The sequence below is a fragment of the Ricinus communis genome, chromosome 5 (genome assembly GCF_019578655.1).
Source record: "Ricinus communis isolate WT05 ecotype wild-type chromosome 5, ASM1957865v1, whole genome shotgun sequence".
Lineage (NCBI taxonomy): Eukaryota > Viridiplantae > Streptophyta > Magnoliopsida > Malpighiales > Euphorbiaceae > Ricinus > Ricinus communis.
This window is the reverse complement of record NC_063260.1, coordinates 30,845,068-30,860,868: the sequence shown is the minus strand read 5'-3', so window position 1 is coordinate 30,860,868 and position 15,801 is coordinate 30,845,068. Positions and strand designations below refer to the sequence as shown.

Sequence of the window (15,801 nt, the reverse complement as noted above, 5' to 3'; positions counted from 1 at the left end):
TGTCTAATTAGTGCCAAAACTTTAATTTTAGAAATATTAAAAAGTTTCTCATAAGAGTCTGACGTGACAATTAGGCGAAAAAAGAAGATTCTAAGAATATGCATAAGGTCTAATATCACGTTAAATGCCATTAAAATCTGTAGCTAATCTATCACTGAATTTTACTCAATAATAATTTAATTGTTTAATTTAAAACTTTTTTAATTTCATCAATTTTAGAACTTAATATTAAATTATTATAATTATAATTAATAATTTATTTCTATTTAATATTTAATTTTTGCAATTTTCTTATATTTATGTTTTTTAATATAATTATGTATTTTAATAATTCTAAAAACTCTCTTATTTATGTTAATTTACCCTTTTCAGATTTGAATTTCAACCCATTCTTAATTTGGAATGATAAATCTCAAAGAGCTGGTTAATGAAATCTTAGTGTTAATTTTGGAAAAAGAAAAGAAAAAACTCAAAATGCCTACTAAATGTCAGTAATTGACCCAAAATATATTAATGATAAAAGAAATGGTTTTACACAATCAAGTTTGCACCTGATGCATTCAGAAGAACATGACAAATAGATACCCAATTGCTTTTTGAAAAGCAGACACACAGACATATATATATACACTTTTGGATACCAATGTGCTTTTCTATCTTCCTTGTAATAGTGTAACTTCGACTTCGTTTCTAGTGTAACACTTGACACCAGTAGATGATGAATCTGTCTCAGTTAGAAACCTTTCTGTGTAGAAACCAGGCTGTTTAGGTTGTGGCAGCGTCAGGTTCTCACTGTCCAACATCAGTACAACTTGAGACATTGTAGGCCTATCTTCTGGCCGTTGTTGCACACATAACAATCCTACATGGATAGATTTCAACAGTTCTGGTGTAGGAACTGGTTGCTCCATGACACTGTCCATCAGCTCCGCAGGCCGCTCCTCAATCCACAATCTCCATGCCTGAAATCAAGCTTTGCGTTATGTATTTCAGCCGAAAGTAATATGGTGACAATAGGATTTGAATCCAAAATAAAAGTAAGCTTACTCACATGTCCCAAAAGATTAAGATCATGTTCAGGATGATAAAACCCTCTGTTCTTCTTCCCAGTCACTATCTCTAAAGCCAGTACGCCAAAGCTAAATACATCAGATTTCACTGAGAAGAGCCCGTCTATTGCATACTCAGGAGGCATATAGCCACTGCAAGAAATCATTGAGAGTGTTGTTATATGGGGAGCTCACATGGGTAATAATAGAGAGTTGGTAGGTAATTTAATTCTATACATACTATGTTCCAATGACCCTGTTCGTATTTACTTCATTTTGGTCACCTCCAAATGTTCTTGCCAGACCAAAGTCTGAAATTTTGGGATTCATCTCATCATCCAAGAGAATGTTGCTGGCTTTGAGATCCCTGTGAATGATTCTCAACCTTGAATCTCGATGAAGATATAGAAGCCCTCGAGCGATCCCAACAATAATGTTGAAACGTTTCTGCCAATCAAGTGAAGTGCCTCTTGTTTGATCTGAAAAATTTTTAATCAAGTTAGGACAATGTCTGGAAATCCAAGAAAATAATGTCAGTGTTGGTAGAAACTGAAGCAAAGTCTAATTTTAAGGTTTAAGGGTTTAAGAGTCACTAACTGAAAAGGCACAAGTCCAAACTTCTCTTGGGCATGTACTCATAAACCAACATCCTCTCTTCCCCATGAATACAACATCCCAAGAGCCGGACAAGATTCCGGTGCTGTAGCTTTGAAATGAATATAACCTCATTCTTGAACTCTTTAAGCCCTTGTCCTGAATCTTTAGAAAGCCTCTTCACTGCTACTTGTTCTGTTGGGAGGTCACCCTGCATTTCATTATAACTTGATTTCAACTCTTGCAGAGGATTGTGACTGAAGAAGAATGACAAAGAAAAAGTAATATCTTACATCCATTTTGAATGCAATTTTTGTGAATGTAACAGGAAGATACCTTGTAAACAGCACCAAATCCACCTTCACCAATTTTGTTTTCATAAGAGAAGTTGTCAGTGGCAGATAAAATAAGGAAAAAGTCGTAAAGTGGAAGTTGATCAAGGTCCTCATCCCCATTAGTTGGATTGTTATCTGGAGTACAGTTACCTGGTCCAATGCCTGCATTACCATCTGAGAATGGGAAATTTGATGTTCAGATACAAACTATAAAAAATAGTTACTTCACCCAAGAATTTTTTATAATTTGCATTCTTCATGCTTCATTCTGTAGAAATTTGCTAAATTTCAGGTAAAAAGAACAATTTTCATCGTTGAAGTGAATAGGAATAATCTACTCAGAACAAAATTTATTTCCTTTAAGTGAATCTTTTAGGAAAGTATTATGCATGACATTCAAATGGCACAAGCAAAGCGAATGGACATTATCGCTTTAATGGGAAGTTGGGCATCTCGCCAATAATAATTAAGACCAATTTTATAATTACACAACTCTGTGAAAGTATAGAAGAAATAAGCAATTGTTTTCTTTTCTAATTGTCTTAAGATTCTACCAAAAACTTGGGAATATCATTGGTTGGTTTCATTTGGTAACAATTCAAGCCTGGCAGCCATTGTTTTAATCAATGTTATTCATGGGTTTGAATTGTCAGATAAATTTTTTGCAAAAGATAGATGGAATTTGAATCTGAAACATGTAAACTGATCTTCAATTGTATGAGTTTTACCTTCTATTCTGTTAGATCTCTTCTTCCAAACAATAAAGCAAATGCTTGCAGTGAACAGGAGAACACCTGAAACTATTGATACCAAGATGATCATCGCTGTTCGTCTGTCATTGGATTCTGCTGACAAAAACCAAATTCAAGAAAATTAATAAGGAAAAGTAAAAGAAATAAATTCAAACAATTTGATCAGATATTCTATATAGTTCGGGGCTACAGCTTCAAAGTCCCTAATCCAATTATTGATGTTGTATATTAGTGTAATTAGATCTAATGCAAGGGACTCGTACCAAAAGCTTACCAATGTCGGAGGCATCCACCTTTATATACAGCACTTGTCCACCTTTACTATACTCTCTTATATCAAGCAAGTCTCCAAACCAAGCCACACAGCCACTAACTTCAGTCTTAGCATAAGCCATGCAGGAACAGTTCCTCCGGCAAGCCGTCTCACACTCTACTGGTGTGGTAGCATTCTTGTTGACTAAATACTGCGAACTATCCGGCAACTTAAGTCCTGAAAACTTCTGAAATCCAACATTCCCGCTACAATTCAACGTTGTTTTACGAATGCAACCACCAGACTCGTCTAGGTTCTTCCAATCTTGTGGTACTTTCGGTGTGAATCCTTTTGGGCAGCGGCATATAGGCGAGGTATTCGAATTGCACAAGCCATTTGGACCACATTGGTTATATGCATCACACTGATCACTTTGTAGAGTTATTATTCTGACCCACTGTCCTCGCCTTTGATTCCAAGTTAAGTGTTCAAGTATACCTGATTGGTTCACCACAAATCTTGAAATTGTAGTACTCTCTATGTTAGTGAATGAGTAGTAAACAAAAGGAACTTTAAAGACAAAAATAGGGTTGAAGACTGAATTTTCTCGGAGCGGAGGACCTCCACCAAACCTGACACCGTCCCAGGGGCCAGTTCGGTACCTTATGCCTGATCCTGTTTGAAGAAGTACTATCTGTGGCAGTCCATGAGGATCTAGTTTGTAAGTGTAATCTCCAGTAGAAGGATCTTGAGAACTCTTCCAAGAATTCATGCTCCAGCTCTGATTGGTTACCAGGTTCCAACCCAGCTTCATGCCTGGAATCAGAGTATCACATGGATGATCAAAGCTTTGCCAATGATAGTTCGTTCCCTTGACACCGTCTTTTACTACAAGGTTTCCACTGTCAAGAAGCTGCAAAATTGGATTATTTGGTGCAGCGGATGAATCCGATGACCAGACAGGAAGGCCTGATTGGTTGCTGAATATATGTATAGTTCCTGTGGTAGTAATCCTGAGGAAGCCTGATGAATCTGAAAGTGGGTTGTTTCTGTTTGCAACCCAGACAACTGTCTGTTCAGGAACTTTCTTGAACCATATTCCGACATAACGATTGTTGGACTTCCAGGGACTAAAAAACCCCAGTTCGAAGTTTCCACCGGTTGAAACAAGAGTTTGCCCATTGTCTGTAAGAGTCTGGTTTGGTATCAAGGTGTCAGCCGCACTATAGGACTTCAAGATGGATAGAATTGTGAAGCAGAACAAAAAGGAAGAGTAGACCTTCATGGATGATCTTACTTACAATAGTTCAAACCACATTATTTCTGTTTGAACTGTGAACCAAAAGCTTAGATAAAGGAAATTGACCAACAGATAACATAAAATACTGCTTTAAAACAGCTAGACAGCAACATTAATTTAGATTATAGAACCAGCCTCCAATGCAGAATTCAAAGTCAACTGTTTTGTTCAAACAAAATTATCAATCTCTATAACTCTCCCTTCAAATGGAGCATCAGACGGTAGATGGTTGAATCCTCAGCTATCTCATCAAGATATCGAGCCTCCAATACTGCTAGTGATTATTACAGCAAGGAAACAAGGAAGGCAGTAGATGGACCTGTATTAATTGTCAAGTATTATTGTCTAATCCTTATTGCAACACATATTTTGAGAATTAAACCCATGTAATAATTTACGTTTTGCACTTTTAAAAGCTCCCAATTCGTGCAGTCACAAATGCTTATTGTAGTTGCAAGGTGTTATCAGTATGAGTAGAATTTTTCACTCAGAAGTTTTGAAGGTGACTTACTGAGATATATTATTCCTACTTCTGACCGTCAAGCCAAGCTGTTGCCCTTGAATAATTCTTTTCTTGTCCCAGAAGATGTGATGATGTGTGCTTGTAATTACTTGACTTCTTCCAATAAATGCAATTTTCTTACTTTATGTTATCAAACAGTTTTGCAAAGTGGCCCTCTAGAAGATAAAGACACCAGGAGATCAAGAAGTTATTTGAAAAACACGTAAATCATCAAGCCAAGATCCTGTCAGCTAATTCCTTTTACTCTCAACATTCTTTAGATTGATCATCCTTTCATTAACAAAGCTAATTGGACATATCTACAAAGATGTAACTAAAGCATCATCATCGTTAATACCATAGTTTGTAAAGGAATGGAAAGACTTTCCTTGGCGATTGATGCTATGGACAGATAGACTGCAGCATTCAATAATAGCCCAAGAGTGCTTCAACTGTTTTTTACACTTGGTGGCCGAAAAGGAGCTTCTTTTTGTATATACTATAACTTGGATATCAGTTACAAGTTGCACCAAGTAAAACTATAAAATACTCAAGGACTGTAATCAAAACAACATCAGAAGATATACAGCATAATTTAACAAAAAATTGAAGAGATGTACAATTGTTCTAGATGAGGTCTAATCTTTATTTTTATCTTGCATCTAGCATAGTAACCGTGACTTGGTTTACAGTATATGATTCATCTTGTTTTCCTGAAGATGAATCAGTTTCAAAAGGATTCCTTCCCAGGCAAAATCCAGGAGTTTTAGGATGGGGCATTGTTGCATTTTCGCTGCTCAACATCAAGACCACAGATGACATTGTTGGTCTATCTTCTGTGCGTTCTTGCACACATAAAAGTCCTACCTGTATGCATCTCAGAACTTCACTTGGTGAAAACGAGCTGCCAACTGATGAGTCTAAAATTTCCAATCCCTTCTCTTCTTTCCATAACCTCCATGCCTGCAATAAGTGAAAACAGGAGTATAGTACTGATGCTGAAGGAAGTAAGCAATTAATAGATTAATTAAGAAATGAAATCCTGTACTTACATGCCCAAGAAGGTTGAGCTCACTGTTTGAATGATAAAATCCTCTGTTCTTATTACCACTTACAATCTCCAACACCAGAACACCAAAACTAAAAACATCTGATTTCACTGAGAAATGGCCATCCATTGCGTATTCAGGAGACATGTAGCCACTGAGTTAAACAATAAAGCAAATCATTAAGGAGGAGAAAATAAGTTTCAGGATTGAAACAGTTTAGAATAAATCTAGTTAAGATTACTTACTAAGTTCCCACTACTCTCTTGGTACTAGCTTCAGTTTGATCTCCACCAAATATTCTAGCCATGCCAAAATCTGATATTTTCGGATTCCATTCTCCATCAAGTAGAATGTTGCTTGCTTTGAGATCCCTATGAATAATTCTAAATCTGGAATCCTGGTGCATATATAGAAGCCCTCTTGCAATCCCACAAACAATGTTGAATCGCCTTTGCCAATTTAGTAAAGACCTTTTTGCATTATCTGCAATTACATTTGCACATATATAATTGGTTTAAGCTGAGAGTCTCAAGTCATTTGAAACGGAAAGAACCTGCAGAACTTGTTATGTAAGAGATTGAAAGGGACTAACTGAATATAACAGAATCCAGGCTTCTGTGTTCCATATACTCATAAATGAGCACCTTCTCATTCGTCTCAATGCAGCAACCGAGCAGTCGAACAAGATTTCTATGCTGAAGCCTGGCAATTAAATTGACCTCATTCTTGAATTCTTCTATTCCTTGCACAGAGGTCTTTGACAGCCTCTTTACAGCTACTACTTGGCCTTCTACTAACCTACCCTGGAAACATATTTTGTTCTGCATTAGGGTACCATTCAATTCGTGCAGATTAGGAAATTGTTTTTATTACAAGAAATTCACCTTGTAAACACAACCAAAACCTCCTTGTCCAAGTTTATTTTCATCAGAGAAGTTATCTGTAGCAGTTGCAATGGTACCAAAATCAAACAATGGCAGTTCAAGCTCATCTTTGTCTTTTTCACCTGAGTAGTCTCTCTTGCTGGAGATAACTACCTCATTTAACAATAAATTCTGGCTTCTTTCTTGAACACCTGACCGTAAAAATGGAATTGATACAAATTTTAAGAAGATGAAATATAGACAATCTTGCCTAATCTATTTCCAAAAACTGGTTTCATGGTACCTTTCTGTTCTTTACGTACACTCCGTCTCTTCCATATAAAACAGGCAGCCAGTCCTAATAGCAGAGTTCCAATGCCAACTGAGATGCCAATAATAAGAGCAGCTACATTCTTACCATCACCTGATACACAGCAGATTCATAATTAGTCGTTCATATTACAAAGAACACTCTTACTCTTCGATACCACTCCAAATTGCTCAACTTGTTACAATGGGACATATGTTAAATTTATGATTTTCTAATATTCAATAACAGCCGCAACAACAGAACTTTTACGTCTATAATTGAAAATGTCAATTCCCCTAACTAGCAGTGGAATGGACGGTGCTATATATAGATTAGATGATTTCAAAATGACAAAAATCTATTGAGAAAAGAAAAAAGTCTACCCAGGTAGCACACAAAATTACTGGACAGATACCTAACTCAACTACACAAGGGACCACAAAACTACTCATCACTCTTATTATCGACAACATTTTTTTTATAAAAAAGAAAAACCTCATTCAAAGGTGGCAGCTTTAAAAGAATGAAATCCGAACAAAAGTTTTGGCCCAAAAGGAACTTTCCAAAAATATTATTTTTAGTCCAAGGATCAAATGACTAACATGTCAACCATAAAATTATATAGGCAAAATTGATACACAATACTTAGCTTTAACTTTATTGAACATTTTGATCCTAAGCACTCACAGTACTTGCACTTCTCGACTGTTAACAAAGAAAGTGTATTGATCCAATGGAAAACAACTAAATTCTCATACATCTTTCAAATATTAAGGACTGCCAACAATATTTCTGAAGATACACAAATTAAAGTGTTTAGCTGGATTTTGATGTATTTCTTTTTGTACTTGTTTGCCTAAAAGCTGTTAAGGGATTTATTTTATTCAAAAAAGATATGAAAAATAAAATAAAATAGCAATGATAAAGTTGAAAGAAATATATTGGTATATAAAATATATTGACTTACTAATGTGAAATTTATTTAAAATTTTTATCTATTTTATTACAATTTAGTTTAGTTATACAGCACAAATAAAATTATATAAAATTCTAAACTAATTTTCATATTAATCAAAACATATGAATTTTAAATTTATAAATAAACTATTTATTTATTCTTGTTTTGCACAACCGTTATTATTACTTTGATTATAAAATCAAGTCAATAGATATAATTTTATAAGACTTTAATATTTAATATTAATTTATAAGATTTTAAAAGATAATAGCAAACTAATGCTTTAATTTTTTAAAAATTTTAAAATTTTATTAATGTAATAATATCGAATTATTTTAAGAATTATTTATTAATTAATTCTAATATTATATAAATCAATATATTAATATAATTGATATTATTATTTTCAGAATTAAAAAATTAATTTATTATTAAATATAATATTAAAAATATTATTTAAAATATTATTTTCTGAAATTAGAATTATTATCTAATTATAAAATTAATTTATTAAAATATAATTAATATGCTATTTATTAAGATAGAATTAGTATCGTTATCTGATTAGGAAACTGTTTATTAGTTTATATAATATTAAAATATAGATGATATTATACTATTTTTAAGATTATAGTCAGATTTTAATAAGGAATCTAACTTATGAATTAATAAATTCATAAAAAAAATTATAAAATTACAGATAAATTTAAATTTTATATGTCAAAAATAAATACACATGTCAAAACAAAAATATTATATATCAAAAATTAAACATATATGTCAAAAAAATTTAAATATCAAAAATTAATATATATATAAATTTTATAAATTTTAACCAAATAGTGTTTATCAAATTTTTAGCTAATAATTGAGAATAATTCCTTTGAAATTTTGGAACTTCCATCATAACGGGCTAAATTTAGCGAGAAAAGTTCCAGTGCGGGTCCACAGAATTGTAATCCCGCTCTTTAGTTATCAAAGCAGCCATGAAATGCATCAGGATTTTCTCAGCAAAAGAAGAGAAAGAAAAGGACAGGCAATTAGGGGGCCAACAAAAATCCAATGAAAGTCAAAGTTAATGGGCCATGAGATGTACAATTTCGACCCTGTCATTATATAAGTGGGCCCTCCTTACTGTCCTTGACAAGAATTCCTTTTGTAAGTTCTCTATTTGTTTAGTTTCTATTTTGTTTAATTTTTTTGAGATTGAGGCTTAGTAATGTTATTAACAAGCTAATCAAGAATAATTTATTACCATATCAAATACAAGTGGTACTGTTAAAAAGATCACAAGTCTCATAATGTAAAGTTCACTGATTTTCTTATTCTATGTCTACCAAACAAAATGATGTTTTCTAATAATCATTGGCTGATTATCTCTAAAAATATGAGACCAAAAACTTTTAATGAGAAAAATTACTTTCTTTTAGGAACATGTGAGGCCAACTTTGGGACCCCACTAAGATCTACAGGCGATTAGTGGGACTGAGTTGTTAAAAACATGGAGCCTGCAGAATGGTGGAGTCCAAGTGGACGGCAAGGGTACAAGAAAAAAGAAAGTACAAGAGAAATGGGATGTGTTTGCCTTCCAGGTCACTGTAAAAAGAAACTAATCCAAATCTTTAACAAGAACCATTTGGGTTGTTGTTAATGAGCACAAAATTGCCTCTTTTATGCTTCCAGAAACAAGATGAATCAGGAAAAATTATACTATAAACACAACATATTATTATTAGTTATATTAACTTACATTATAATCATGTCACTTTCATATGCATTTTCCAGGTTATTTCTTCAGTCTCATACCAGAAAAACTTAATTGTTACTCTTGTAATTAACTTTTCTTAAATTTGAAGAACAAAAGGGAGATAAATTTTGGACGTACCTATATCAGAAGCAGCCAATCTGACGTAGAGATCTTGACCACCACCTTCTGTGTATTGCCTCATATCTAAGAGCTCACCGAACCAAAGAACACATCCTGTACCTCCGTTGCTAATATCAGAATTAGCATAAGCAGTGCAAGAACAATTCCTCAGGCACAACTCTTCACAATTCTTTAGGCTAATAATCCTGTCAACGAATGAAGTTGAGCTTTCTGGCAATTTGATGTTCTTCAAGTGGAGGAATTTATCATTCATGCATTGAAGATCAGTCTTCCTAACACACCCACCTGACCCATCTCTGAGATTCCATGCCTGCAGATTTTTGGGCTCGAATCCTCTCATGCACTTGCAAACAGGAGAAGCATTTGAATCACAAATACCATATGGACCACACTCCTTATAATCGTCACATTGATCTTTAGGTGCATACCAAAATGAATTCCAATCTTGTCTTTCTGGAATCCATGTATATCTTTGGAGTTCCCCAGATGATGTAACAGTCAATCTTGAATATGTAGAATTGGAAGATATATGAAATGAGTAAAAAACCTCACTTTGATTAGTGACAAAATCAAAACTTATATAATCAAGAGGCTTCATTTCTGGTACTCCACTAAATCTTAACCCATTCCATGGCCCACTTCTATAGATTTTTCTACCATCATTCCACAAGAAAATTTCAGGGAATCCATGATAATCGAGTTTAAAAGAATAATCACCTGCACCAGGATCATCTTTGCTTTTCCAAGAACTTAAATACCTGTGAAGACTTTTATTTAGATCCCAGCCCAGCTTCATATCTGGTAACAGAGTGTCAGTAGGATAATCAAAACTCTGCCAAAGATACTGATTATTCACATCTGCTTCTCTTAAAACAAGATCTCCTGTATCTAACAACTGCATAACTGGGTTGGTAGCTTTGATTTGATTTGATGACCATATAAGATTATTCCCTTGATCAAAAAGAACAATACTTTGATTGAAAATCTTGAATATACCTGAAGAATTGGTAAGTGGATTATCTCTGTTAGCAACCCATACATAAGTTCTATCAGAAATGTTCTTGTACCATATTCCAACATACCAATTCTTCGAATTTCCTGGAGTGAAGAAACCAAGCTCAAACTTTTGTCTCGTGGAGAGAAGAGTTTGGCCATTTATAAGAGACTGTGTTGAAGTTAAGGTGTCTGAAGAGAAAGAAAATCTTGGGGCATAAAAAGAAAGGAAAGTGAAGAACAGGAAAATGGGGTTAAAATGGTTTCTTCTTGTTATACCCTTCATTATTTGTTGTTCCACTGCATGCAATCTTTTGCTCTGTTTCTAGATTTTTGCTTCAGGTTATCTGGTTTTGGTTTTGGGGTATTTCTGTAGGTTGATTTTGAAGACATTTGGTATTGTTTGATAGGAAGAGAGAAAAGAGAATAGTGTTTTCTTTTCTAATTGTGATGTGCTGGTCATCTCTGTTTCTTCTTTGACAATGCCATTCTCATAATCCAAAATTTGAAAACAAAAGCCAAAATGCCAAATGCATGGTTTTACACCTCAACTATATTCAATTAGTCCCCAATAACCCTAAGCTTTTATTTTAATCTATTACACACTTTAACTTTTATTTCTGACTTCCTCCACAATTATATTTTTACTTTAAGCAATTGCCCCATTTTCTTTTTTTATTTATTTATCTTTTTCAATCTCATATCATCTATTTCCTTATGTTTTGTCTATATCATACAATTAAAAAATTTGTAAGACATGCAAAAATAGAGAAACAAGATCAATAATTAAATCAAAATAAAATGAAAAGGTTATGTACACAATTAAATCAAAAGATCAAGGATAAATAATAGTAAGAATATAGAGAAAAAGAGCACGTATTGATAGCATTGGAGATATTAGAATCTTAACTTATATGTTATATCAATTTCATTTTGATTCATGCACCCATAAACTTAGCTTAGTAGTAGATACTTTCCTAATTGGTTAGTCAAAAGAAATTTCATTTTGATTTATAGTGTGCTTAAGCACCATCAATCACATGCCTAAGACTATCTTGAAATGTCTAGTCTTAAGATTATAAAAATATATAGACACAAAGGGTAAAAATAAAAGTTGAAGAGCTTTAGAGGTTATTTGAGTAAAGTTCAAGGTCAAACTATGTAATTAGCGAAAGCTGAAAACATTAATGATAGGACTACAGTGGGCCTAACTTCGGGCTTGCTATTTATGGTTTAAATAGGTCGAAACAGGAAGATTACCTAACCTTTTAATTTAAATAGATTTATTTAATTAATATCATTGATTTTATTATCTGTTTTCTAAAATATATTATTAGACTTTTTATAAATTTAACTGTAAATGAAATATTATTTTAAGTAATGGTAATATTATAATTTGAAACGGACTAAAAAGAAAAGGGAAAAAAAGAAAAAGACGGTACCATCCTTTTCAGACCAATGAAGTGATATATTTAATGTGGAGAAAGAACTCAACCGACATTTAACAAAAAGTTGTACCCGAGACCAACAGAGGTAGGTTTTGTTATAAATATATATATATATATATATATATATAAATAGCATAGGAACACCAATAAGAAGACAATGTGTTACACGCTCTGATTTGGACTTTGATCAAGGCTCATGAATGGGGTCTACTTAACCGGAACAGAAGTCAAGTTAGGTTGTTTTGTTTTTACTTTTTGGAATCTGGTTCTCCATTCATTTTCAACACAGTTTGTAAATTGAGTTAAATTACAGCAAAACTGTGTTAATGTGACTTGACATACCATATGATATACTGTGCCATAGCCCATTTCTAACTAGATTTTTGAACCCTTCATTCATTCTTCTTTGGCCTCACTATGTGAATGTGATCTGCCATGGATACCTAACCAATTTTATTTACATTGTTTTACTTGGAGATTTGAACAAGTAAAACCCTGGGTAGCATCATAATTATTAAGGATCATGATGTCTAAAATCAATATTATAAAATTAATCAAAGCAAACATTCAGGCAAGAAAACATATATCACCATGAAAATTCTAGCATTCCAGAGAAGCAGCATGTGCTGACCTCTCTTAACAAGACTGCTAAAAAGAGATCACTACCACCCCCGTCACTTAGAAAAATAGAAGTTTGGTCTACTATTAAATTATGAACAGAATAATCAACTCTACTCTGTCTTCACTTTGACCACAAAAAAGGCCACTACTTCTTTTGTTTTCTTTTTGTTTTCCTTCTTTGAAACACAAAAAGTCCCTGGTCGTGATGTGCACCTCCCTTTCTTTATAGATTAATCTACGTTTGTGCTGCACAAGAAGCATGAACAAAATCATCTTTGCTTACCAACAATATTGATTCTGGTTTATTTTAATAAAGCTTCCAGTGAGCATTATTTTAGGTTATAAAATGAACATGGTATAATTTAATCCGAGTCATGACGGTCCACACTGGCCAATGGGCACATGCCAGGGCTAATTCTTTAATGCTGAAGTGGTATCTCTATCATGCAGAAGCCTATGAGAAGGAAAAAACATGCAACTGAGTTAACCTTTGAATTAACGGTAATGTCACAAACCTCATTGAAACCGCACTTCTAATTGGTGGGTCTTATTTTAATCAAAAGATAGAATGATGACGATCTTGATTTGAAGGACCAGCTACATACGCAGAGGGAACTAATATACATTTTTTGGACAAGGTAATGAGAAATTTGTTCACTTATAATCTTTTATTCGATAAACGTAAATATTGGGTTGGCTTCACATAGAATTTTCAAAGAAAGAAGAAGGAAGAAATTAAAAAAAGATGTATGAATTGGCTTTTCTTCCCTTACCAACCCTTAAATTCAACAAATACCAACCATATATTAACATGGTTTTTTGTTTTATTTTTTGGACTATATCCATTTGTTAATCTACTGACCAAATACCAAAATCCATATTCTATTTCAACATCTGTAGGTCATGGACATATATATTTATGTTAAAAGAAAACACCATATTTCCAGTGCATGTTGCCATAAAAAAATTGCTGATAGTCATTGCTATTTTCTTTTTCTTTTGAATTACTCAGCTTGTTCAGATTCCAAAATCATGCATTATTATTGGCCTCTAACAATTATTTACCTTCTGCATGCAATTCATTCACTGACCTCATTAGGACAATACAAAGTGGCTTCGCAGTGAACGTAGTAGCTCAGTACTTTGAAATGTAAACGTAGATTGGAAAAAAAAAAAAAAAAAAACCTAATAGGATTAATTCTAAATTTTATACTTCTTAATAATTTTATTCAATTATTTCAGAATTTAAACATAAAAAAAATCATACTTTTAATTTCTTTTTAAAAACAGTTTTTGATAACAATTTTTACAACTGCACTTAAGCAAAATAACATGACAAATTGATCATACTTATAAAAAGATATAATTTATGAGTTAATAAAAAATTTATTAGATTTAGTACAAAATATGTCGATATGTGAGATTTTTAAGGAAAAAATTATTATTAGATATAGAACAAGACTTTGTACTAACATGAAATTCTTATATAATAGGTACAATCAATTTGCCATATTATTTTCTTTATAGTGAAATTACAAAAATTGTTACCAAAAGTATTTTTAACAAAAATTAAAAATATGAGTATTTATTATATAAATTTTTAAGAATCCATGAACTTTGATTTTGATACTTTAAAAGTCTCTACAACCTAATTCCAAACAAAACTCAGCAAAAATGTGACTTAGTAGTAGTGATAAGATTAGTAATTATAGTGCGGAAAAGGCAATAGTTAATTATAAAGTTACAGTCTCATTTTGATACGTCTTATTCTCGATAGAATTTAAAACAAAATTAAAAGCGTAATAAATCATCAAAATTTTAAATTATTTTATGCACCAAATGAAAACTTAGAATCCAAATCCATGTACAGAATTTCATTTCCAATTAAGGAGCGTACCATATTATGGTCATAAGGTACCAAAATTAACTTAAAGGATTTTTAAGATGCAACTTTGATAGAACATACATCTTACAGGGCGATTTTTGTACTACGTTTCTGGAGGTTACAATAACTTCTGAAACATAGTTGGCATGCATGACTTTAAAACTTAATAATCAGAGGACCGGTTCATGATCTGTCCTTGTTTTCGATTTTCATTGCCCGATAATTGGGATTGAGCTGAAGTGACATTTTCTTTTAACTCTATGTGAACATGTCAGACAATGAATGGAACTCAGGAATTCTCTTGAACACGGAAATGAACCCAAAACGTACGCGAAAAAGAAAAGAAAATTAAAGAAAGAAAAATTAATAAGTGATAGCAATTGGGAATGCACCAATTCATTGTCATTTTCATTGTCCAGGGTTCGACCCAATCCTAACGCAGATTGATGGCCTATTGTAGCAGCCTCTGTAGCCCTGAACAAATTTGGGAAGAAGGAGATTGATAATATTAATTTGATTTGTAGGTCAATCTATTGGAGAGATAACTAGTATTTTAAATAATTTTTTAATATCTAATTCATATATTTTATCATAAATTTTGTATATATTTAATATATAACTAGTATTTAGAATTATTTTTAGTATTTATTTTGAATATTTGGTATTAATTTTTATATGTTTTGGTATCTATTTAGTATATATTTGGTATATAATTAGTATTTGAAACTTGATATCTAAAATTATTTTTTAGTATTTATTTTATATTTTTAGTGTCTATTTAACATATATTTAGTGTATATATATTATTATTATATATATACACACTTACAATTAGTTAGAAAGTTTTAGGTCATATTATTTTAGAATATTTGGTGTATAAGTGTTATTTAAAATTATCTTTTAGTATCTATTTCAAATTTTTAATATCAATTTCATATATTTTAATATTTATTTATTATATATGTGGTATAATATTATTATCTGAAACTGATATATCAAAT

General features: G+C 32.3%; 2 protein-coding genes across 3 annotated transcripts; both read right to left on the bottom strand.

Moving 5' to 3' along the window:
- Nucleotides 1-486: 486 nt before the first annotated feature.
- Nucleotides 487-4,747, bottom strand: LOC8267442 (G-type lectin S-receptor-like serine/threonine-protein kinase At4g27290). 2 transcript variants are annotated; one of them, XM_015718742.3, is made up of 7 exons: nt 3,005-4,747; nt 2,707-2,826; nt 1,980-2,152; nt 1,647-1,854; nt 1,291-1,528; nt 1,052-1,202; nt 487-962 (listed from the first exon to the last, which is right to left on the bottom strand). In XM_015718742.3, exons 1-7 carry the CDS (start codon nt 4,266-4,268, stop codon nt 654-656), a joined length of 2,463 nt encoding a protein of 820 aa, XP_015574228.2. In that variant the 5' UTR covers nt 4,269-4,747; the 3' UTR covers nt 487-653. The 2 variants fall into 2 exon arrangements, with proteins under 2 accessions (XP_015574228.2, XP_025012972.2); XM_025157204.2 differs by having other exon boundaries at nt 2,707-2,823; nt 3,005-4,745.
- A 507-nt stretch (nt 4,748-5,254) lies between these two features.
- Nucleotides 5,255-11,347, bottom strand: LOC8267443 (receptor-like serine/threonine-protein kinase SD1-8). The gene is made up of 7 exons (XM_002518555.4): nt 9,851-11,347; nt 7,002-7,121; nt 6,719-6,909; nt 6,427-6,637; nt 6,080-6,317; nt 5,838-5,988; nt 5,255-5,748 (listed from the first exon to the last, which is right to left on the bottom strand). Exons 1-7 carry the CDS (start codon nt 11,130-11,132, stop codon nt 5,437-5,439), a joined length of 2,505 nt encoding a protein of 834 aa, XP_002518601.2. The 5' UTR covers nt 11,133-11,347; the 3' UTR covers nt 5,255-5,436.
- Nucleotides 11,348-15,801: the final 4,454 nt, after the last annotated feature.